The 24,953-nt window shown below is 37.6% G+C and overlaps 1 protein-coding gene across 1 annotated transcript in view; it reads left to right on the forward strand.

Moving 5' to 3' along the window:
* Window positions 1-266: 266 nt before the first annotated feature.
* Window positions 267-24,953, forward strand: part of LOC112465751 (collagen alpha-5(IV) chain) — a 54,076-nt gene continuing 29,389 nt past the window's right edge. The window contains exons 1-2 of the mRNA XM_025033473.1: window positions 267-839; window positions 24,718-24,903. Of these exons, the coding sequence (XP_024889241.1) occupies window positions 693-839; window positions 24,718-24,903 (333 nt within the window). The 5' untranslated portion in view covers window positions 267-692. The remainder of the gene's footprint in view (window positions 840-24,717; window positions 24,904-24,953) is intronic.

A 24,953-nucleotide genomic window follows, 5' to 3' on the forward strand; every position in this document is an offset into this window, starting at 1 on the left:
CCGAGCTGCCAGCCCGAGCCAGCCCGAGCTTACGGAACTTAGCCGTGCCGTGCGGGGAGCCGAGCGGGGCCCGTGTGTGTCAGGGAGGCCGCGCCACCGCCGTGAGCGTGCCGCGAGAGCACGCCGACGAGAGCGCGCAAGGATACAGCGCGCGCGAAAGAGCGAGAGGAAAAGAGAGAGAGAGAGAGAGAGAGAAAGAGAGAGACCCCGGAGCAAGTAAAGACAGCGACGGAAGGAGAAAAAGAGAGAGATAGAGGGAGAGGGTGGGAGGGACAGAGACGAGGAGAAAAGAGGAAGAGAAGAGAGAGAGCGAGCACCTCCTCCACCGCCTTCGGGTCTGCCTTGTGTCCGCCCGTCTGTGTGTAGCGATCAGGAGGACGTGCTAACCGGGCCGTCTGTCTGGCCCTTCGACACGCGGTGCGTCGACAGGCTGGCCGACGACGAGCTTTAGCGGCGCGCGGTTTCTGCAGCGCCGATACTGCCGAGCCGCACGTCGTCGCTATCGAGACAGACGAGAACTCTGGGGCACCGCGCTCTTGGGGCACCGCGAGAAGCGAACGAAGGAAGGATCGGAGGTGAAGGCACCCTTGGGACCGTCCGCCAGGACCGCCAGGATCCCAGGTTTGGTCGAAAGGTAAAGAAGAGGCGGAGGAGGAGGAGGTGGTGGAGGAGGAGGACCCCAGGCCGGCACGATGCGGCCCAGGGCCGCGGCGACGTCAGGAATCATCGGCGACGCGAGCCGCGGCATCTCGCGGCCGGTCCCGCTCGTCCTGCGAATCACCTGCGTCCTTGCCCTACTGGTGCACGCCGCCACGTGGATACCGATCGCCGAGGCTGTGGTGAGTGCGAAACGTCCTTGGAATGTATCGCGCACCACCGCGAATTCGTGCCCGTGCGAACGTGGAACCCTTTCGGCGAGACGCTCGCTTTTGTCCTCGCGGGGTTGATATAGGAGTTACGATCAAGCGATGGTCTGACACGGGGAATGCATGATAACGTCGCGTCGATCATCGCAAATGTTAAGAGGGCACGGCCCTCTTAGATCGCTGATGACGATCGAGTCAGGTGGACGGCGCGCGCGGTGAGCTCGATGGTGGGATCGAGACGGAAACGTCGAAGTTCGAAGTCCATGCGAATTGGAGAACCGGAAGTTGAGCGCGCACTAAAAAGATCACGTCGGGACGAATCTCGACGAGGCACATTTTTACGCGTCGATCGAATTACCGTTGTCTTCAGTGCCGTCAGTATTGCGGCCGTAGTCATAATTGAGACGAAGCCGGGAATGTGGGTTGTGATTACGTAATACATTCGCGATAATCATCTCTTGTGGAAATCAGCTGTCGGCCGTCGTGATACGCGCGATCACGATACAGCTTCAACGGAAATCGAATGATATATTCTTATCGAAAGAAAGTTTCTTTAGAAATAACGATTTTGATAGCCATATCTCCCTAAAATCAATTGTCTTTTTCGCTGTTATTAATCTCCGAAACAAAATCGCTATCCGCCTCCAACTGCTTTCTGCATTTTCGTCGGCCATGTTTGGAACCGCCATTTTGGATTTCGGGATTCTGACATCAAAGTCAACAATCTCGGAAATAAATTTAAATAACAAGCTAAAGAATTTTTTTTTAATTTCTTGATATTGGTTTCTTTCTTGGCATCTCGTTATTTTTCTCCGCATCCCATTCATTACTCTTAAAGTATTATTAGATAGTTTGAATAGCCTTTATCAATTTACGTTCCCTCATTCTACTTCCTACCATCTGGCGCGATGATTCATAAGCGCGAAAAATCAGTTGTCGCTACCAAAAGCACGCACTCCGAGGATGATAAATTTCTATGGAAGTCACTCTAGCTCCTATGGAGCAAACTTATACGCTATTTCATCGACCGTCTATTTGTGGTGAATCGTAAAACACGTGTAACGCGAAAATTACAACCGCACTTCGCCTACTTTTGACCCAGATTAACCCCCTTCCTCTTTTCCGCGTAGACGAGTAATTTTACGATTTAACATTCGGCAGAATGTTTAATTTTTCTACAAAGAAGGTAATTTTTTTTCAGTTTTCTAGAACAGTATTAAAAATTGTTTTAAAAAAATCTTTTTAAATTTAAACATTTATTAATATAATATTTTGGAAACATATTTATTTAAATTAACACACGAAGAATATAGTTTTATATTTATTAAACTGTGAAATTCTCTTTCTAAGGCTCAATTTTAGAAAAAAATTAGAAATAATGGTAATTGAAAAATGTGTGTTAATTAACCGTTAATTAACCGTTGTTTTTATATATTTCGATACTTACGATGCGGATTGTCAATTGATTTCCAAGTTTTCCATTGACTGCAGATTGGTTCGTCCTCTCTCGCTTCTACTGTTTCATTCACGAAATAGGACACTATTGTCCTATGGAGTCATCAACTCTCGGCCGTTCCAATGCTAACGAATGTGGGTGTGTTTTGCTAACGTAGCGGATGGCGACGACATTCCGGAGAAATAGCCTAATATCGCTCCACATCTGGGGCAACTTCTATCGCTCTTAGGTAAGGCTCTACGGAGCCTAATTCCAACCTCTCGTGCCAGCCACAATGCGTGGGAACACCAGACGAGTGGCTTTAAACGCCAATCGCTGACCTGCCGGTTGTTCCGTGGCATAAATACTCGTCTCGGGATGAAATTAATCTCGTATATCGTATATCCGTGTGCGGCACATTGCACGTCTATTCAACGCCAAAACTATATTATCCAGCTCGATCCCGATCATCAATCGCTCTGACTAATTACACATTCATCCGCAATTGCAGTTGTCAATCTGAAATTCGTGTTCTCGAGTCATATTACCGATCTTCAATTAGATTAATGAATGAACACTTTGCTTGTATTATTTTTAATAGATGAGGAAATGATATACGATGATTTAATTATTTAATTACAGATCTTTAGTGTGTACAAGACACTGATTTATTATTATATTCTCTCTTAACGTGCAACTGCATGCTTGATTTTTAATTTATGTTGACAATAAAAACACTATTTTCAATATTAAACAAATTAAACTCAGACGGTCATATTTACTTGTACTAAAACAGGCTGCGAAAGATAACATTTCTAATTAATCTATTCTCGATACTCTATCGCAGTATTAACATTATAGGTAGGGAAAAGACAATAATAGAAAAGACAATAATTAGAATAATAGAAATGAGAAAAGATTTAGAGATCATTAGTTCTTTCCTAACAAAGCACCGATGACAGGATTTTTATCTTTGATCGCACGGACTTTGACCGTTACGGACTTGGCATATATTGTTCGTGCTTATTGGAGCGAAAAACATTCCAGATTCGAATTTCTTTTTACAGAATTTGTACAGAATATTAAATTACACTAAATCATCTACGGTGACTTGAGACATTGGTCGTAATTATTGTTAATCGTATAGGATATCCTGAAAAGATTTAACACGATGAAAAAATCATATAATTTTATATATATATCAATCTTACATTATATCGCTGCTTGCCATTTTTTAACATATTACGCCGCGCGTTTAAAAAAAAGTTATTTTAAAAAATACGCTTTTCTTGTTTAATAATATATTTAATGATATAGAAAACAAATCAGAGTTGATAGGAATACTTTTAAACATTACATTTGCAATAAATAAAATAATAATATAGTCTTGCTTAAAACATTATAATATATATCTACATGAAAGAAACACTTGGGAAGAAATTACTGTAGAATTTTAGTCCAACATTCTCGCAATCAGAACAAATCAGATCAATAGAACTCCACGGGAGGTAGATGACGAATGCAACGTGATTCCGCCAAGAGCACAACGTGCAATTAGCTAGTACAAAATTTCGTGGTGTGTAAACCGGTTCATGTAGCGATCAGAGAGAAGACCGAGCGATGTGTAACGGATGATTACATCGAGCGTGAAACCGATAGTAATGTAAGAGACCCACGTGGAAAAGCACCCATCAGCATGACTCTGGGCGCCGTGTAATCCGAGAGCCTGAAACTGCACAGCTATTCGACATAATTTCGTTGCAAAATAGACGTTACGTTACGGCATTTCAGTTAATCGATGACTATGCGTAATCTACCATGCGTGTACCTACCATGCGTGTACGCTCCTCTATTCCGGCTTCACTTTCCGTAATATCGCGAAACGTTAATATCTTCCTGGCTAAATTTTGAGGCGCGTCTTTCGAACGTATTTATCGAGAAAATCATTAGATTCGTGATCAATTTGTTTCACATAATTGACCGAGAATGTATACAACTTCTTGGTCGATTATGGAAAATATTAGGAAAGAGACCTAACACATTGTAAATTACTAATAATACGAATGATTCCAGACACACTATTAATTATGACAATATATTTATTTATGTGATAATTTAGATAATATTTCTCACAGAGATTATATTTATTACTCTTGTGCAAATAATATTTTTCTGCCTATATTAATAAATTTTTATATTAGATTGTGACCAATGTAATAATATACTCAACGGTAATTTATATAATTTACACGCAAACGAGTTATATTTGCCGATGTCGTTGAAGTCACCCGGTAGACAGAACGCCCGGTGAGCGATTTCGACGCCCGGACAGAGGACGTATTCGTTGCGGAAAACGTGAAAGAAGATTTTCGGCACAATGGGGGGAGAAGACGAAACGGTATTGCTCGGTAGTCGGTGGATCGGCGTTTTTATATGTCTCTTTATCTCCTCGGACTGGTCACTCGTTATTGTACCGAAGTCATTCAGAATCGTGAGAATCCGCTGCGTGGTGAACTGAATCGTCCCCTCACACACCCGACATTCCAACTAGTACCGCCACAATGAAATTTTGCGCGAACTAAGAAACGTACAATAAATTAAAATAGCATATCAACAAGAATCTGCTAAATCCACAATTAAAATAAATTAAAACCCTAAAACTTCCAGTCACTCGAATGAGACAATTTCAAGACCTTGGAAGAATCTTTACTGAAATATTGTATATCCTGTATGTATATAATATCAATAATTTTAATAACATAGTTGAACCATGGCATATACAAACAGATAAAATATAGACACAGCTGTTATACATTCCTGTGATGAAGATTATATCTTCTTTATATTAATAGCTTCTTCCACCATTTATCTCATACAAATATCTTTTATGAATAATGCGCTATGCAATTTTGTCTACACCTACGAGGACCTCCCCCCGCCCGCCCCATTACCCGATATTATCTTCTTCTTCAAATTTCTAAAATTTGAATGAATTCTACAGAAATATCAATGTAGATATTATCTTATTCTCTAACACGCCTGAACAGCTATAATAACCATTTATCTTTAAGCCGGACGCGGTTGGAGATTCGCTTGCGCGTAGGTTTTTATCACTAAATTATTCAGCAAAGATCGATATGTATATGTACATTGCTACGCTTTGTTTAAGTTTTTATCTCGTTTGGGAAATAAGTTAAACTTTACTGTACAATTCACGGAGATATAGAATTACATCATGATAATACGTCAAAAAATGCAGAAAAGCTAGAGTAAACATGAAATAAGGAAATACATTGACAAAATTGTGTCAAAAACGGACTGCAAATTAAGTTATTTATACATGCGGCAAATTGAACAGAGAACCCGCATAGTTATTTTTATCCATATAACATTAATGCATGAAATAAAATACAACTTGCGTAACCTTATAGAGAAGTGTCTAACGCAATAATATAAAGACATTTATTGCGAGTGGCAATATTACGAAATAATTCACAGAAGCGAAATCGCAATATTTAGGTTGACGATGAATTGTAGGAAGAGTGTCTTCGTGCCGTTGCCGCGATAACGATAAAGCTTTCCTGTTATTCTTCTAAAAGAGAGACAAGCGCTGTGGGATGACGCGTAGTCCGGATCAAGTATTCGTTTTGCAGACGAAACATGATGGAGCGTTAGACGATCTAACATCTGTCTTGTCGCGTGTGCGTCCACTTCTGAGTAGTCTCTTATAAGTCGGGGTCAGGAACCAGAAGAACGATTTTATAACGAAATGATTTATGCCCCCCCCCTCCCTCCGTAACATTTAGACGCACGCATTTAATATCTATTGTATCGTTTAACCCTATATTATCAAAATTTAGAAGAGACCGATTGAAGTTGTAATACGTCGATATGGATACATTTCTTTTGCGATATTTGATATGCGTTAACGGATAGTTAAGGAAAAACTCGAGATGAACAGAACGCGCTTTGTCTGCGCCATAAACTTACACCCACCGCATCGATTCAATATATTGCTCTATGCGTGGTTTCCCAAAATGTGTCCGCATTAAAAGATTACGCCGCGGTATATGTAAAACAGTTTCACCTACGCACTCACACACACACCGCGGAAATTAAACGATACGTACAATTCTATTTTAGGACAGCCACAGATAGGGCATTACAGCTTCTTTTTTCTGTTCTTTTAACACGAAAATAATTTTACCGCACGAGGATAATCTAAAATAAAATTTATTACAGATATATGAAAAAAAAATTGTGACAAAATGTTTACGCGTGCAACTAACATCGAAGTTGAAAATTTGCTATCGTAACTCGTCGTATTTATAAATTCAACTCTTAACTCGCTTTATTGGATAACGGTGTATTTTCAACATTCGCGCGGATGACATCACGTTTTCGCGCAATTGAACCCAAACACGTCGTTCGCACGTTGTTATTAACCTTCCGCTTTATGATGGCATCTGATAGCGCAAATGACAAGGCGGCAATTTAAAGGATACACTTGACAGCAGCTATATATTTTCGTGTTTGAAAGCGAGCTTCGAATCTCGATGCATTAGTCGTGGTTTGTTAAGATGATATAATATGGAATGCGTCATCGCGACGAAAGGAAAAGCCATTAGCGGGTCAATGACATATTCTCCAATATGTTACTACATCTCATTATAATATGATATCATTCAGTCGCAAAATAGCCTAAAAACATTTGGATCGCCGATCATTATATTAATAATGATTAATAATTTAATAATTTATAAACAGGTTAATTACTTTCACATCTCTTTCATTTCCATATAAGCGTGAAAATGTAATTAAGATAACATAACGCAAACTGCCCCGAAGCTTTTAAGCTGTTTATTTGAAATGCGTTACTGCAAACTATATTATTGCAATAACATAAACTTCGAACAAGTGACGTCATACGCTTTAATTTATTGCGAGTCCGTAATTGACTCTTATTGACTATCCTGCCACTTTACGATGGCGCGACTCGAATGAAGTTTCAGATAAACACAATGATAAGTTATATAAATTAATCCAGTTAATGCATATATTTTATAAAAATCAAGGACAATGGCATAGAAAATGAGTAAATTAAAAAAAAAGTAATTTTATTAAATACAATATATATTTATAATTTTATTTAGTTCGATATTGAATATTATATATTCAAAATTCTATATAAATTTGCTAGAACTGCATATTAATTTATATACAAATATTATAACACTTTATAGTCTATCAAAAAAAAGAACTTCAAATGCGGAAACTGTTCTCTATTAATAATTATATTCATAAACACATAGCAGTACCGTGCAATCACGTATAATTTATTTAAAGAAATAGACTCATCGATAAGAGCGAAATAGAAAGCAGATAAACGGCTCACAATTATCAATGACACGTTTGTCTTTAAGAGTTGAAAACTGAGATCATCGTAACGCCCACGTCGCTAATGCCGCGCAAATCCAATAATATTTAACGTTACATCAGCTGACTGTTAGACTAATGACCATGATTATTAGAGATAATCATATAACTTTTAGAATTAACAGCGCCAAACTTCTGTTTCTCAATCTTAATTCTTATTTATGCGTGCTCATTTATCCATGTATCTTCCACTCTTTTTTTAAAATGTTATAGTTGACGTGGTCGAGATAATTATAGCTTTCATGCATTTTATTTTTCAGATTTTTATAAAATTTTCCTAATTGCAGAAATTTATTTTTACACGAAATAGTCTTAAAATGAGAAAATATTTGAATTATTAAGAATATTATGAATAATAAATACCTAAGTTATTTTGATTTGAAAGTAGCAAAGACACGATGCATACTGCATACAAATATATGAAATTTATTCGTCGAAACTATAGTTTGGAACGCAAAGAGTTGAGGATAGCGTGTATTACCCGGTGTTTTACGACTTTGCCGGGAACATGAAATTTGCTTGTAAGACTATTTTTGTCGAAATTCGAATCGCCTCGAAAGTCCCAGGTATTTTTAGAGTTACACGCGAACGGAGCGGAGTCGCTTATGATTGCAACCGAAAATAACGACGTAGGGATTACCTCATGATAAAATACAAATTAGCTTCGACGGGCTGGACGTAGCTATTATCGTCCCGTCAGCTTAGCGACAATGTAGGCGCGATGATTGTCAAATGACATCACGCGCGGTGCTGTCACTTGTTACGGCGCGCGTATGATCAACCGTTATTGAAAGTGATCGCATTTATTCAAATGCGTTCCTATTCATTTTCATTCGCGGCTAATAGAAGCCCTGCAGGATATTAAAAAATGATTCATCCAACTTCAAAGGTAATCCATACAAAAAATTAATTACAACGCGCTGATTTTTTTTATCGTAATTCGGAAAAATTTATTAGATACTACATATATTGTTTATATAATACTTTTACGTTTACGCTTCTTCTAAGTATTTTTTTATTGCAAGAAAACTTATTATAATGTTTCTGATGCATTAATTAACGTCGAATATTTAAATTATACATAAACTGCGCCAATTATAGTACGTAATTGAACACGTAAATTGTATCTGTCTCTTCATCTGTGATTCTCTCACGCATGACACATTCCATGCGGCACGCGTTACTAGATGAAAGCAGGAAAGGCGGTCAATAGTGGCCACTGACATGTTCGTGTTAAATGGCTTTGGAGTATGATGTCATATGTACGAGTAGACGGCTGTCTATACATATAACAAACCGCAGGCGTGGAATAATGTTCCCAAGGCGACTGCAAACACTAATTTGCATCGCGCGTTGCGCGACATTGGTCTCCATTATGAGTAATAGTAATATAAACAGATGTACACGCGCGTAGGCGATGTCGATAAATGTCGAAGTAACATCGCATTCGTTAATATATCGGCTTAGATCTGATGATATTTTCGAAAAATCAGGCATCAGTGACATCAGAGATTGCCAAGTAATTCTTAGGTTTCGATCCCGTCCGTTTTATAACTCGAATATTTAGGATTTTACAATGAGAATTAATATCTAATATCTAGTTACGAATACATTCTTATTAAAATAAGAAAATATTTTTATATTAATATTTGATCTTTATTAGTAACTCTCATATAATATAAATATCTAAAAATTTAATATTTTATTATTTTATATTAAATTGCTCGATATTCAATATTAATCATTTATCAGAAATACAAGCTCAGTAAACACGAATTTTCTTTAAATCGATTCTTGAAAGTGAAAAATATTACTTGTTGAAAACCTATTACTTTTCGTACAGAATCTCTCGAGAATTTCGATGGGAGCCTGGCTTGGGATTCTCTGTTGTAACACGCATCATGCATGGATCTCCAGCTGGTAGACGTATTTCATGCGGCGGCGTGGGCGATATCCCGTGAATGATAGGTCTAAGATTACCCACTGGAGGCATGAATGAAAGGCTCCGGTCAATTCGATGAATGATCCTTCAATTAATTATATACGTGTTATGATTTGGAGCGTGCGCTAGTTGCTTCGCAGCCGCGGTGCCGCCTGCTTGTGAGATTCCGTCGTTACATATTTCCCGGCGTTACGTCAGCTTAAATTCTAGACCTTATTTATCACCCACCCCGAGGTAGCGAAATAAGAAAACACAAAGCGCTTGTAAAAATATAAGCATGCGATTATCCGAGACTAAAACTCCACACGTTATACATTTTTTGCATATCATCGATCGCATTATCGTGCGATTTTCTTTTCTTTCTTTTTGCAATTGCAAACTTTATTAACTTGCTGTTATAAGAAACTCATGAGCAGCTTAAATTCGCGGCGTAATCTTAACTCCCGCGTAATCGCGCAGCCCGATAATAATTAACGCGCGTTAACTCTCTCGCTGATATTACTTTCGCTGGCTGCAAACATTATTTATACTTGCGCCGCGAATAAATGCTTCATTGCGCGCGATAAACGCGGCGATAATGTAATTCTTCGAAGCCGTTTCGCGGCGGATGCTGATGCGCGCGGAGCAGGAGCACTTGTAATAACTCCGACGCTCGCGACTCGTTCGCATATGATCTCTCGCTCGTAAAAGTCGCGAAATTATTATATCACTACTATCGATACCGCGCGAACGATTCTTCCTTGTCTTCCGCGAAATGGGAAATCCCGATAATGCTATAATCGTGTCGAATGTTATCCAGGGGGCAATCACGTAAATCAAACTCTCGTACAAACACGTATTTGGATCATGAATAAAATGCGTTTGGTGATCCTGCGTCTTTATCGCTTCGAAGCGTCGCTATCAATTGTTACAAATCTTACTAGCAATTTTCATATTTTATTCAATTGAGGTATAGAACAAGAAACTTTGAGGCTTAATCGTTTCTCAACTTAATTTCCATAATTTTAGCTTCATGAAATTTTAATTTACTTTGAGGGGAATGCGTAATTACTACCCTTCGTCATCCAAAGTAGCATAAATACTCGTGATTACCGCAAAATTCGCCGCTGTTGCATTCCGTAAGAAATTAAGCACAGAATAGCCCCGGTCGTCAGCCGGCGGCGATAAACTCCGCGCGCGCGCGGTTCATTAAATTCGTGGGTTCCCAATCTTTTTCCCTTCCCCCCCCCTCTTTCTCTTTCCCTTGTGCACGCATACCGAGAATTCGTGGCGAACGCAGAACGAACTCGCGGGACCCGACCCGACGAGTGCGCGATGCGGGAATCGAGAGATGAGAAGAGCACGCCAGCGCGCACGTGCGATTGGAGTTACAGCGGGTTATCGGAACAACCATAAACGGCCTATCCTCCTTCACCCTCGAGCTCCCGGGCTGGCCTCTTATCGACGATTGTCACGCTGAACTGTTTCATTCACGTTTGTAATAAATAACTTTGGAGCGTGATGTCACTCTCGGTGGTCGCACCGCCTGGATCTCGTTTGGCAAAGCCGTGTATTAATGGACGATCTGTAATATCTGTACATAATCAAGTCTTTTATTAATTTTTAATACCGGACTGCAGTATGTGATTAAATATATAGCGACAAATCTCTATCGCACAGATACTATATATATATATGTATATTTATTTATGAGTTAAATTCGTAATGTCGAATTATATACTCAATTCGATGGCCATTTTTAACCATTTCTGTATAGGTTGCCACTGCTCCTGCTCAATATATCATTAATTTAACTAAACCAATGGAGTTGAAATAATATTATTTTGTGATCAAATACATTGTTACCTCAATTTCAAACATACATGGTAGTTGAAAATAACAAAATGTTATCCAACTCAAACTGTTGGTTTAAATTTTGTCCATTAATATTTAACAGTGTTTATCGATACGTATTATCAAAGTTATGGAAATATGAATTAGCCAACTTAATGATATTAATAATTGCAACAACGTTTCGCACTTTGACAGTTGTCTCAGTATCAAGTCCATCAAGTTCCATTTTGTAATTTTGACTTTACTTTTTAATTAATCAGGCGTAGAATTAAACGAAAAATTTTATATGCGGTATGAGTAAATTTTAAGCCGAAATTGCTCGCTAATATTCGGTCGGACGTATCTTATCCGTCACAGGCGATCTATGTGGAACATCCAGGGGTGGACGCAATATCTCTTACGAAACGAGTAACCTCGATATACATATACGCTATCACCGAAGAAGTTGCGAGAGTTCAAAGGGTTAGGCATGATCTGTAACACTTCTCTTTTGAATCTGCTCGCAGTACTGAGGAATCCGAAGAAGGGGCCGACCCGGTATTTTTCTATCGGGGCCGTGAATACGTCATACGCTTCTTCTTCTTCTTCTTCTTCTTCTTCTCGGAAGAGGAATGGTTTCCCTCGGGAGTAATCGGTTTATACACGAACGGGGAATCTATTTTTGTAGGAATCATGTGCGCTGCTTGGGGAAAGCTTTAACACTTTCGTGAGGGGGGTGGGTGACCTGGAACTCTTTAAAATAGGATCGTTCATGTCTGGAAAGCCGATAGCTTTCGAATACAGACTGCCCCAGATTCCTCGATCTTAAATTCAATTTGGACTTGATTTTATCATAAAAAAAGATAGGTATCGACATGTTCATAATTATATGGACTTATAACATATGATATAGTCTTATATCTTAGCAAAAGACTACAATAATATACTATCTTATAGAAGAGTTTTTATTATTGTACAATTCGAATTACGAGGTACAATTTAATTTATGCATCAAAGAAAAATTATTTGTATTTTATTAAAATTTTAATTTGTTCTGTGTCATAATTAATACAAATAATAATTTTGTAAAAAAAATTTAGAATAATATTAATTTGTGCGGAAAACTGAACTAATTTTTTCTGTAGGGCTACCTATGGCTGAATCTTAACAAGTCAAGGATTAATACGTCAAATTGATTTAGTGAAAAGTATCATACATCATATAAAACAACTCAATTCACCGAATGGAGAAAACGAGACACGTCTCGCCGAACTGAGTCTTCACAAACGAAGTTTCTTCTCGTGTCAAATTATCTCACGCGTTGTATCTGGCCGGTTAACAAATCGCCTCGCGCCTACCGATCCCGAAAACAACATTGCTCATCTTTACGACGGTCCGTTCCTCCGCAGAGAGAAAAACGAGAGTCGCGTCACGTTCGCCGGGCTCGCGAGAACGATTAACTTCTCAGCGAGCGGCATTCGAGAATTCCTCTCTCGCGGCCTCTACGCACCCCCGGATATCGATTACGTGCCCCAAAAATAGGGCGGCTGCATATCCGTTTCTATTTCCGCAGGCGGTCGATATATCCATAGCGTACTACTACGCGAGATATTTTTCTTCCTCACGTGTCGCCGATAAATTAAGCCGGAAAGTAGATCGGCCAGCGGCGAAGCCGCATTTCGCTGCGTTCAAAAAAATTTGTGAGATCGGGTCTTAGGAAGAAATCGTGGGCGGAATGTAGAGCGTAACTTATAACTTAACAACATCCATATGAAAAAAAAAATAGGATTATATTTATATACCACTGCTCTCATCTTTGTTAACGCTACAATTAATTTTTCTTGAGGACCTGAACGGTATCGTTACAAAATTAGAGAGTACAATTATAACACATTGAGATAAGTTATAAAAAGATAGAAAATTATAACTGTTATAAAAATACAAAAGGATATTATTAGATTTATAGAAACTACATCACGCATTTTAATACATATCATATATTAAAATCTGCTTTTTTAATTTCTCATTATTCGCCAAATTGAATCGATAAGAATTAAAGTCAATCTTAATCAAAGCAAATCCTTAATCTTGAAAGTTGAGAAACGCCGACATTAATAAAATCTCTCTTTCTAAGTTATTTTTATGCAAAGAATTGTTCAACAACACGTTTCAATAATCCTAACACTGCTACATAAACATGTACTAAGATATATCTGTCGAACATGCACAAAGTGAAAAGAAATCGACATCGACTGATCAATTACATTATACGTCAACTTGTTGGTGCGCGGCTAAATAATCCGATGGCCCTGAATTCGATCGTAGGCTCGATAAATTATTGCACTTTCGAAATCGAGCCGGGGTCGACGGTCAGCTAACGAAGGCGCCGCGTCGCGATTAATAATACGCGGGAGTTTAGGCGAGTACGCTAAACGTGACATTTGATCCGCGATGGAAACGCGAGCGATTAAAATTGGATGGAAACGCGCTAACGGATGATGCTCGCCGCCGCGTGCACAATCCATTTACGCAGCGCGTAACGCAGAAAACCTTGCTCTTCACCCGCGGATCGGCGGATGCTGCGACGCGGTCTATTTTAACGTCTGATGTCACAAACAAATGGGATGATAAATATCGATCGCAATACTCCTCGCGCACTTACATATCGCTATGATTTAATATTCAATGTTGACAAAAAATTTTCTTGATTCTCGATAATTTAACGATTTCGATAACTTTAGTCATTTTTCTTCGTAATAGAAACGATTAACTTTTGATCGTTCCAAATACTGTACGCTAAAAATAATGTTTGTCTTCAATTTTATTTGTGGCAACCAATGCAGAAAAATATCAGGTCATTTTGTTGATTTCTCTATATAGAATCTAATAATAAAAAAATTAAGTCTCAAAAAAGGTCATTCTTTTATTGAGTAGTTACAGTGTAATGTTAATGTAATTGACACGATTGTTATTATATTTAATATAAAATAAGTATAAATTTCAATATAAATTTTAAATTACAAATTTGTTTATTTTATACAATAAGTTATTTAATAAAATAATATTTTAAATATTTTAATAATATTGTTTATAAGAGTCAAAAATGTTTAATACAATACCAATATTTTTTATCACAGAAAGAGAATAACGCGATTAATTATGATTAATTTTAATTTCTATATTTTCCCTCGGTTCACTAAAATCTATTTTCTATTCGTAACTTTAATCTTTTAAATATATTTACAACATTCCACCTAGCGGGGCTAAATTACGAGCTTTTATGCCACCAATACTTCACGGTAGAGAAGAGTCACAAAAAATTTCATGCCACGCTGCATGCATCCTATAGTGTTCGTTAACCCCGAAGATCATAAATCATTGACAGCGTCCCATCTCTCGCGTTGCGCGCTGCAAACTCATCATACATTCCCGATTATACAATTTTTTGCCGTTATTTTCAATATCAAGATCGTATATATTGTAGTTTGATATAGGGGACAACAAGTTTTACGTAAAAACGGATGCTGTAAAAAAATAACTAAATTTTTTGCTCGAATTTCCTATAAATTGAATATGTGATAAATATGTAAAGAGAGAATATTATCCAAGTTTTCTCTGCGAGATAATTCCATGAAATTAATCCCTTTTGCAGATGATATAAATTTCTTACAAAACGAGCATGATGATCTTTCGATTTCATGAAACGAGTAGCTTCGTAGTTCCTTTAAATTGGCAATACAATTGTCGTTCATTACTGATTCCATTAACTGTTTGATTGTAATTTATTCCACAAGTTAATCGTACAAAATTACATGCAAGGTATATTTTATACTGTCCCACACCGTTCCCTTGCGATATCACCAAGTGCGATACCAAGTTGAGCAACGCTGTACGTCGAGCCGTTTGTGGAAAAAAAATCCCGTAACATAAATATTACGCAACGCTTATTGCACAACGTAATTAAACGCAACACGAAAGACGCTCGATATATATAAATAAAAAAGAACGAGAGACGCTGCCTCTTGGCGGCGTCCGTTCAAGTCCTTCGGCGAATTCCTCTTAGCGAGAACTGAAACCGGTATAATCTCTGCCGAGTCCAGATTTCGATGCTATACGGACACATGATATTTATTCTCATCTGAGTAAATCGAAATCCGACGATTCGTGTAAACACGGTAAGATTATCTAGCTAACGTTTCCGACAAAATCGTAATACAAATTTTTTAAATCCTATATTTACTCTTAAACATTGTAAAATAGTTGTCATCACATATTGCACATATCCAGAAGAAGCGATTGTTTCAAATTTTCTTTAAATGCGATAAATTATCACGGAAATAATCAACATTTTAAAATAAAATATTAAATTTTAGGGATACAGGTATAACCTTGTATATATAAGTTCTCCTGAGGATTATCGTAAAATATATTATTTTTTTAATACAACAGAATCTCGATATTGTACCGTTCTCGATACAGTGTTTATAATGAAGTCTCTCGCACGTGTTCTCTCAAAATATTCCAAGCAGAATCGTGTGCCTCTTTAAGGATATTACGCGAGATAATGCGCGATATCGATAGTGAGATCAGCGCTCGCGGCTTGGCCACGAATTCTCAATAAAAAATCTGGTAGAGATCCTCGATCGATCCTTCAAGGATGCTGCGGAGAATCTCTGGTTCATCTCGTTTAACCGCGAGGGGGTCAATGCATAGGCGCCCTCAGATTTTTTTTCTCGCGCGATGATGTTGCAAATATTTTTTTCTGAGTTGTATGATGTGAAGTATGTTAAGATGATAAAAATTTGGAGTAATAATTATATAATTATCCAAATAAGCCAAAGGCTTTAAATATTTTTATTTTTCTGAACAAGTCTAGAATATATTTAATTTATTTTACTACTACACAATCTGTATGTTTTATATTACACATATTATGTTTCAATTCTTATTTACTAAAAATGTTCTTTATTTTTATATTTTAAGAAAGAAAATTGCAATCAAATTTATTTAAATTTCATAGCTCTGATGATTTTCTCTTACAAGAAAAGTACAAATTGAACGACAAAAATACAAATTACTCTGAAAATCAGTTTTTTTTTTTGCAAGACTTTACAATTGTAGACTGTTCGATCGTGGAATTTTAAGATTGTGGACTGTTCGCGTCCACAATTATTTTTACGATGTCATATCTTTAGTTAGCGTTCTGTATCTTTCAATTATATTTTAAGCATCATTCTCAGTACTGTGGTGAGATATCCAGACACGCGATTCTCGTGATCGTCTAACGGGCCGCGATTAAGCCCCCATTGCAGACGCCCATGCGTTCGCACACGGCGACACGTGGATCCTTTATGGGGGTCAACACTTACGCCGGTCGCACTGGCACTTCGGCGAATGAGACGCATGATTATGGCCGTAAAGCTGACCTAAGCCCGTAGGTACGTCTCGATGATTCTCTGGGAAGGCTCGACGCTAAAGCGAGGAAATCTAATACGTCTGAAATAATCGCTCAGAATGATATCCCCGACGCGATACTCAGGTCTTATCCTCGTGTTATACTAAACTTGAACATTTTTAGATAGATAAAAATGAGTCCTGTAAACTTTGCACAACAATGTTAATTTCATTTAACTTAACTCTCGTTTTTTCGAGTGTTAAGTCATACCTTCGTTCAAGACGCCTTCCTGATTAGGAATGACGAGTCTAAACTTGAAAGGATTTAATAATTATCCTCGACCACAAAATATTAACGTACCATTTGCTTTTGCTCAATTCGCTATATGTGATATCATCCTTTTATTTAGATTCTTTTCTTTGTATTTTTATTTTTTTTTTGAATTAAGTTTTAATTGTCTATAACAGACCTTATTTTATTGAATTTCACAAACATAAATTACAAACATGTTAAAAATTTTTTATTTATATAGTTATGTTTCTTTTTCATCCATTTTTGCGTTTTTTGCTCTCTTCTCCGTCTATGCTCGTTTCGTTTTAAACACGGGAAATGTGAAAGAAGCGCAGCTAAAAGTAACACGAAGACCTAATAACTCTCCGGCTCGCGAATTGATTTTCGAGCGGCGTCGTCTCAAGTTCTTAAATATTTCTGCGCGCGACAGCCTTTATTCGAAGCGACGACCCGAGACACGTTGAGAAAGAAAGAGAGAGAGAGAGAGAGAGAGAGAGAGAGAGAGAGAACGAGAGGAGGACCCGGGACCAAAAAGGCGGCAGAGATCGATGAGAGGAGAAAAAAAATGCGCCGGACCGGAGTGGATAGAGAGAACGAGGGGGCAAAGAGAGAGAGAGAGAGAGAAGGAGACGAGCGAGAAGGAGAAGCAGTTCGAAAAAACGGTGAGAAAGACGTCGCGATGCGCGTATCTTCCTGCGGACGGTGACGTTATCCGACCAAACCAGGGGACGCTTAATATTACTACACGTTATGCAGATTTCGAGGGAACGTTGCCCCCCTGCCTTTCGCGCAAGATGCTGCCTCGCCGATTCCTTGCATCGCGAGCCGTCAAGTCCGAAGAGACGATCGTCCGCCTCCTCGTTCGATACGATCGGCGGAGTGACATTTATTAATGGCATTTGTGGCGTTTATGATTAAAAGGCGAGCAAAACCTTGTAAATTCCTCGCGAAAGAAATCGTTTCAAATAAATTATAAACATATATTATTAGTTCGAACATTATCTTTTAGAAATGACGATAAGGAGACAGAATTAAAGAAAAAATTTGAGAGATGTGATTAAAAAACTGATACACTTCAACTTTTTATATCTCGATTTATTTAAATCTTTTGCTTTATCGTATGACGAATTCTCTTATAAACTGTGATGGTTTACAAAATAAGAGACAATTTATTTTATTTATTCATATAAATGGACATTATTCTGCAAATATGGAATAAAAATTTGCTTGCAAGAACGACAGGAAAAAAAATCAAGTAATACAATTAATCAAAAATTAAAATTTAAGAATTTTCTCGTGTAGACACGTTTTATTTTTTCCATTAGCGTCAACGGTAAATCTCGTATCTCCGGCGGAAATCTGGCTGGTACCTCGAAATAAAGTGCAATTGAAAATTCTGGCGAGAGAGCATGTCCGTGCGTTACCTCGCGCACACGATTAATGCAATGCAACTCGGCGAGAAAGTTCGACGTTGTCGATACCACGAAGATATCGCCGCCGCCGCCACCAAATGAACCGGTCGAATCGAGCCGAGCCGAGGCGAGGCACGGACGAGTTGCTTTAAAGCGACCAGATGAGACGGCTATATCGATTCGTCTCGCCGAAGTATTACGCGGTTAAATGTGGCCGTAATTTAATGTCGGGGCCCGTTGCGCCACGATTTCATCTCTCGCGTTTCGTTTTAATTATAACGATCCTCATGCTTATCTCACGGGTACCCGTCGAGGGACCCTTTCGTACACGACAGTCTGGCGCACGTAATAAATCTATCACGTCCGTTTGGCGATAAAAATTAGTCTCCTTGCGGATGAAATAATTATTTAATGATCCAATCATTATTTAATGATTCGTATTTTATGCAGTTGTTAACTTATATCTCTGTAATATTGCAATCTTTATCGAATATTGATCCTTGCAGCGCAAGATAAAAAAAATATTAAGATTTCGAGTGCAAATTGTGTCTCTCTAAATTTCTTTCACTTTTTCATTTATATATTACAGCATATTTTAGCATTTTTGACCGATATTTTTAGTAAATTAATAACGTGTCATTGGTCGCTACTTAAAAAGATCTCTTTACACAGTAAAAAATAAAATGTTAATCGTAACATTTTTCAAATGTCCCAGAGAAAGTCCACTCTAAATTTTATGTTAAAATAACTCATTCATCGTGTGTTACTTGTTGACAAATTAGAAATGTTAATTTATTGACACTATATTTTACATTTATATGTGTTCTTTTAACTTTAAATAATGTAAAAATAACTTGTACAAAATGTCGATATAACACTTTGCTTCGTCTGATTTAATGTAACTCTTACGAAATGTATATTATACATTTTATTTTGAGTTATATTAACACATATTTTAGTAAATTTGATTATTTTATATGTCAAAGTTTACGATTATTTGAAAATTTACTTTAACTTTTGTTTATGTTAAAATAACTTTAAGACGTGTTGGTTTTTTGAAATAATTATGTTAAAAGAACTCAAAATAATATTCAATTTCTAAATGACATACATAAAGTGTTAGTTATCACGTTGACATAAATATAACACATGAAAATGTTACGAAAATAATAACATAGCTGTTGTATGTTAATTTTACATTGAAATAATAGTCAAATCTTGGTAACACAAGAAAATTTTAACATTTGGACGCACGACTTTTTACTGTGTATCTAAAAATAAATGTTAATAGTATGCATTTTTTTATTCTCTCTTTCTATCGCTACTTTCTTCTCTATCTTTCTCTCTTTCTCTCTATCTCTCTCGTGCTGTTCGAATACACCTGTTGATTCCCTGCTGAACTCAAACCGATTAGCGAACAGGCCATTTTGCGGCAAAGTTAAGGCTCGAAGCGTGCATTATCATTATCGTGGCGCTACGTACAATTGCGAGGGCGTCGCGTTGGCGATCCACAACTAATCGAGAATGGCATCGGGACGCACGTACTGGGTAGTCCTGAATAAACGGCTTTATCGTCGCAAGTACTTCCTGGTCGCGGCCGTAAGAATTTACCTGCCGTCATTAATCCACATTGACGCTTTAGAAAGTGTTCAATTTATAAAAAGTTAACTTTCTTAAATATAAATATATTAATTTTTAATACACAGCATGTATAAATATTTTATATATGTATACATATATTCTGGGACTGGAGAAGTAATATAGTTTGGGAGATTTTTAGCTCCTCTCTATAAATAACTTCTAAATACAGATATAGTAACAATAGCTATTATACAATTTATTGCCTTACTATCTATATTTACGAGTTATTTATAGAGAGGAGCTAAAAATCTCCCAAAGAGCAATTACTTGGCCATTCCCAGAATAATTCTCGTTAAACTCGCGAGAATAATCGATTGCCAAAAGCGAGTCAACGTTTCCAACACGGATTGCGGGATTAAACTTCGACGTAATAGGAGAGCGCGTATATCGTAATGGTGTAAATTTGGAATCGGGGGTTCACGAACCTCCCGGCGAGCCTAAATATTTGGAATCATCAGCTCGCGTAAACGTCCGCTGTTCGACGAAAACGGCTAGCTACGCGGGACCGCGCTCAACTCTTTCCACAGCATCGCACGTATATACATATACGTGAAACCGCGAGAGCACCACACAAGAGGCTTCTCGTACTTACACTCCAATGTACTTATACTCGCCGCACCGGTCCTTAGCGTGGCGATTACGCCAGGCGGTTTTCTTAAACGAAACCATGTGCCATATGGTTTCGTACTCCTCCGCGGAATGCGTATATTTGTGCGCCGAATATATAATTTTAAACGGATTATATATCAAAAGTCTTAGATTTACTCCGATTTATTAATATACTGAGTTGATTGCGAAACAATCCGTAAATAGTGCGACAAATTTCAGAAGCGTGCATGTATTTCTCCGCGATAACAGATAACGTCCGAAAGAGAGAAAAAAAAGCGCTTCTATACAAGTGTTCTTTTTTCTGATAAAGAAAAAGAATATATCGGAGAAAACCTTGACCACTCTGACACTAGCCTAATCTACGACGTGACACTAATCTGACCTAACTTAAATGTTACTCCACACGACCGCCATTTTACTGTGTCCCGCTGTGTCTAAGTTAAACCATCTCCAATTAATCTCGAATTTACTGTAAACAATTTCTTCTAATAATAAGAAAGAATTATAAATCCTAAAATCGTTGTATTCTGTAATGATCCTAATGTAAATTACAAAATAAAACATTTCTTAAATTGTTAACGTAAAAAAATGTTAGTTTCTTTATATTTTTCATAAAAAAAGAATCAATTTTCTCATCAAAGGAGTCATGAATAAAGATAACAATTAGTTCTCAGTTGTGTTACTAGTTATTAATGTTCAGCTCCTACACTCACCCCCTCACTCAAGTGCAAATGCGAGATGCTTAAATGAGATGTAAGCAAAGCTATTTCGCAAAATCAGAGCATTCTCGCGAGAGACGTTTGCCTTCTTGACGGGAGCCGACTGTGGTGCGCGACGCACAAACGAGGCATAATTCCCGGCGGATCGCCCTCTCGCGCGCGTAATCGTGGAATTATGTCACGACGTATAGCTACGCGGATTCCTCCTCGTCGGGGCTGGTGCTGGGTTACGTCATGTCGCTGATGCGTGGAAACAGGGAGAGTGCCGCCTGCGTTACATATTTGGTAGGATATCGTTACGCGCCGAGGCCGCGCGATCGAAACGCATAAGACGCATCTCGCGGGAGTCGCGGGATATCGTCATATTATGGCAGAAGTTGGCAAACTTAAAGAGGAAGAGAAGAGGGATCTTCACAAACCGGTTTTTTCGCGCGTCTAACAATTTAATTATCTAACCGAAAAGAACTTTACTTATTTTTTAATAATATATTTTAATATTTTAATATTAAACATATTAACATTATGTTCAGTATTATAATAATATAAAATAAATCATATTAATATTTATATGCTCAATTATCATTTTTTATATGTCATTTTTATATTATTTTACTGGGTAAGAAATGTGTTTTTCTTTATTGACGGAAAAAAAGAAAATAAAGGAAGAAGAAGAAGGCGCGGAATCTTGTCCGCGTTCGCCGAGATTGCCAGGAGGAGCCGTGTTAAGCGATCCCACGCGTTTAAGTTAATTGCATGAATTACGCTGATGGCGCGATATTGATATTACGGGATAATACGCGCACGTGGACGGCTTTGCCAAGCGGCAACGACGCCGACGCCGCGAATTTAGGCAGTTTGACATTTTCGTGCGCCATTCAGTAAAGGCAATTTACCTTTTAAGACTTGCAAAAATTCGATTACTGCTGCTGCATTTACATTATGATCAACCTTACTACAACCTTAATTTAAATCGTGTCTTATATTTTAAGGTATAGTGCAAGCAGTTACTTAAAAAAGAAAAAAATATGTTTAATTTTATTGGGATGTTAATAAAAAAATTTGTTTGCGTAAAATTATTAGTATTTTTAGATTGTACTTTTAAATAATTACATAAATTAATGAAATAAAATAAAATATAGTAACATGTTGAAATATATTTAAACGGGTTATATGCGAAAGTTATACACGATTAAAAATGTAAATGTCACACTGATCTACTTCCCCCAATCTTTATATTTAATGTAGCGAAATGAGTTTAACGAATGTATACTTTCTCCACTTTATGGAAACTTTCAGTTGTCAACGATGAAGAATAAATTACTTATTAATATTCTTATGCAATAAACAGTTACATTCCCAGATCGTCTCTTCCACGATACTTAATAGAACGACACCGTCCTTCGCAGTAACGTAATAGTGACATTGAGATTATACTGCAACAGTTATATCATTGCACAAGTAACAATAGCCTTGAGATAAGACAATAGCCTTGAGCTTAGTGCTTAAAAAGTCTCTGACGAAATCATATTTGTCATTGTAAAGATTACATGAATTTCTCCAAATCAAAATTTCGTCGCAAACAATGTTTTTTATTCAAAATTGTATGATGGTGAATCCACGAACAAAAGAATTTTTGTATTACTTCTGAAATTTCACGTTTCTTTAACAATTTTATTGAAGCTTTCGTTACTTCCCAATTTGAAGAAAATAGTTCTTAGATTCTAAGCTTGTGTCCTCCATGGTTTCTTATTCGTTATTAGGTATAACGATAATCCCCTCGCGTCTTATAAAAAGAAATACTTTGCTGCCTCCGCTGCGCGCATCGTATTTCGAGACAAACGATAAAGCGTCATAAGCTGCGGAACTAAAATGAGGCATGTGTAGCGAGATAAGCGAGAAAATGGGCGAGAGAAAAGAATAACGAGGAACGACGACGGCGTTCCTCGAGAGCGCGCGCGCTTTCGGTCCCGGAGTGCGTCGTTGACACAAGCAAAACTTTCATCTACAAGGCAAATGTGTGGAAGCGCGATTCCGTTTTCGTTCTCTTCCACGTTATTCAAATAGAGCGCGGCCTTCGCGAGGCAATGGCGTAGTGGGATTACTTACTGATGCTATTAATTAAGCGAAGAATTTGTTAATAGATATAAATACTTTGTGAATTTTTGAGAAGTGCAATGCGCGCTTAATTTGCTCGAATTTTCATGCATTAATTAATTTATTTAATTAGAAATGATATGAACTAGTGTGAGATAAAATTAATTTATATATGAAACATCAGTTACTTAAACGCTTCTTCATCAAACTATTAATCAAATATTTTATTAAAAAGTAACTTTTTTCATGAACGAATTAACTAACTATATATATTGTCAACATTACAATTTTGTCCAAGAGCATGACTGTTTTGTTCATTAAACAGGCGTGCAGGCACTACGCTTTACAATGTTTAAAGTCTAAAAACGAGATTTACGATTCCGAAATGCAAACGAAAATTGCAAAATTGAAATTAGATTACAATCCGTCCCATCTTTGTATTGAAAAAAATAAAAAAAATTGTAAAAGTGTAACAAGTATCCCTAGTATTTCGTTTCGAATCTCAGTCTATGATTAATTTCGCTTACAGGCTTACGCCACTGGCCGCAATCAATGCGCTCTTCCTCTGTCCTCTTCCCTGTCCCCGATTTTTTTTAACGATATAACAAAACCGTTTTTAATCAATTTTTATCGCGGCCCTCACAACGAGATCCGTCCTTCAGATGTATTATTTTCATTCTAGATAAATTTATCAAGTTACGTAATGTACTATTTTCTGTTAGTGCGCAGCGTATTTCCCAATTATCGCCGCAACGTTCGGCAACGTTAATAAAGTGGCGTTTTCGAGCATGAAATTAGAGATATTAAATTTCGCGACAGCTCTCTTGCAAGGGCGTCCTATTTCCCGACGTGTTATACGTTTTTCAGGATAAATCAAATTTTATAAATCCTGAGTTCGATCACGGTCGGCTTACCGTGCTAAACCGCTTATTGGTGAAATTCAGTAGCGGTTTAAGTCCGGTATAAGACCTCGTCGAAATCGATCGCGACCAAAAAGAGACAATCTACGTACCGAACTCTTCTACAAAAAAATTCCCTTATGCAGTTATTTACGATGTGTTACAGATCTGCAAAGACTCGTACAAATGCAATTGTAAGGGAATAAAAGGACAACCGGGATTTCCTGGGATACCTGGACCCGAAGGAACGGAGGGACCTCCAGGCGACATTGGACTCGATGGACCCCCCGGACCCAAAGGCGAGAAAGGAGCGGGAGGAGAAGTTGGAGGCACCGGGGAGAAGGGCTACCGAGTAAGAAAATTTGATTTTATCATTTCTCTTTCTCTCTTCTACCTGATATA

The sequence above is a fragment of the Temnothorax curvispinosus genome, unplaced genomic scaffold (assembly GCF_003070985.1).
Source record: "Temnothorax curvispinosus isolate PA1 unplaced genomic scaffold, ASM307098v1 QBEX01015484.1, whole genome shotgun sequence".
NCBI lineage: Eukaryota > Metazoa > Arthropoda > Insecta > Hymenoptera > Formicidae > Temnothorax > Temnothorax curvispinosus.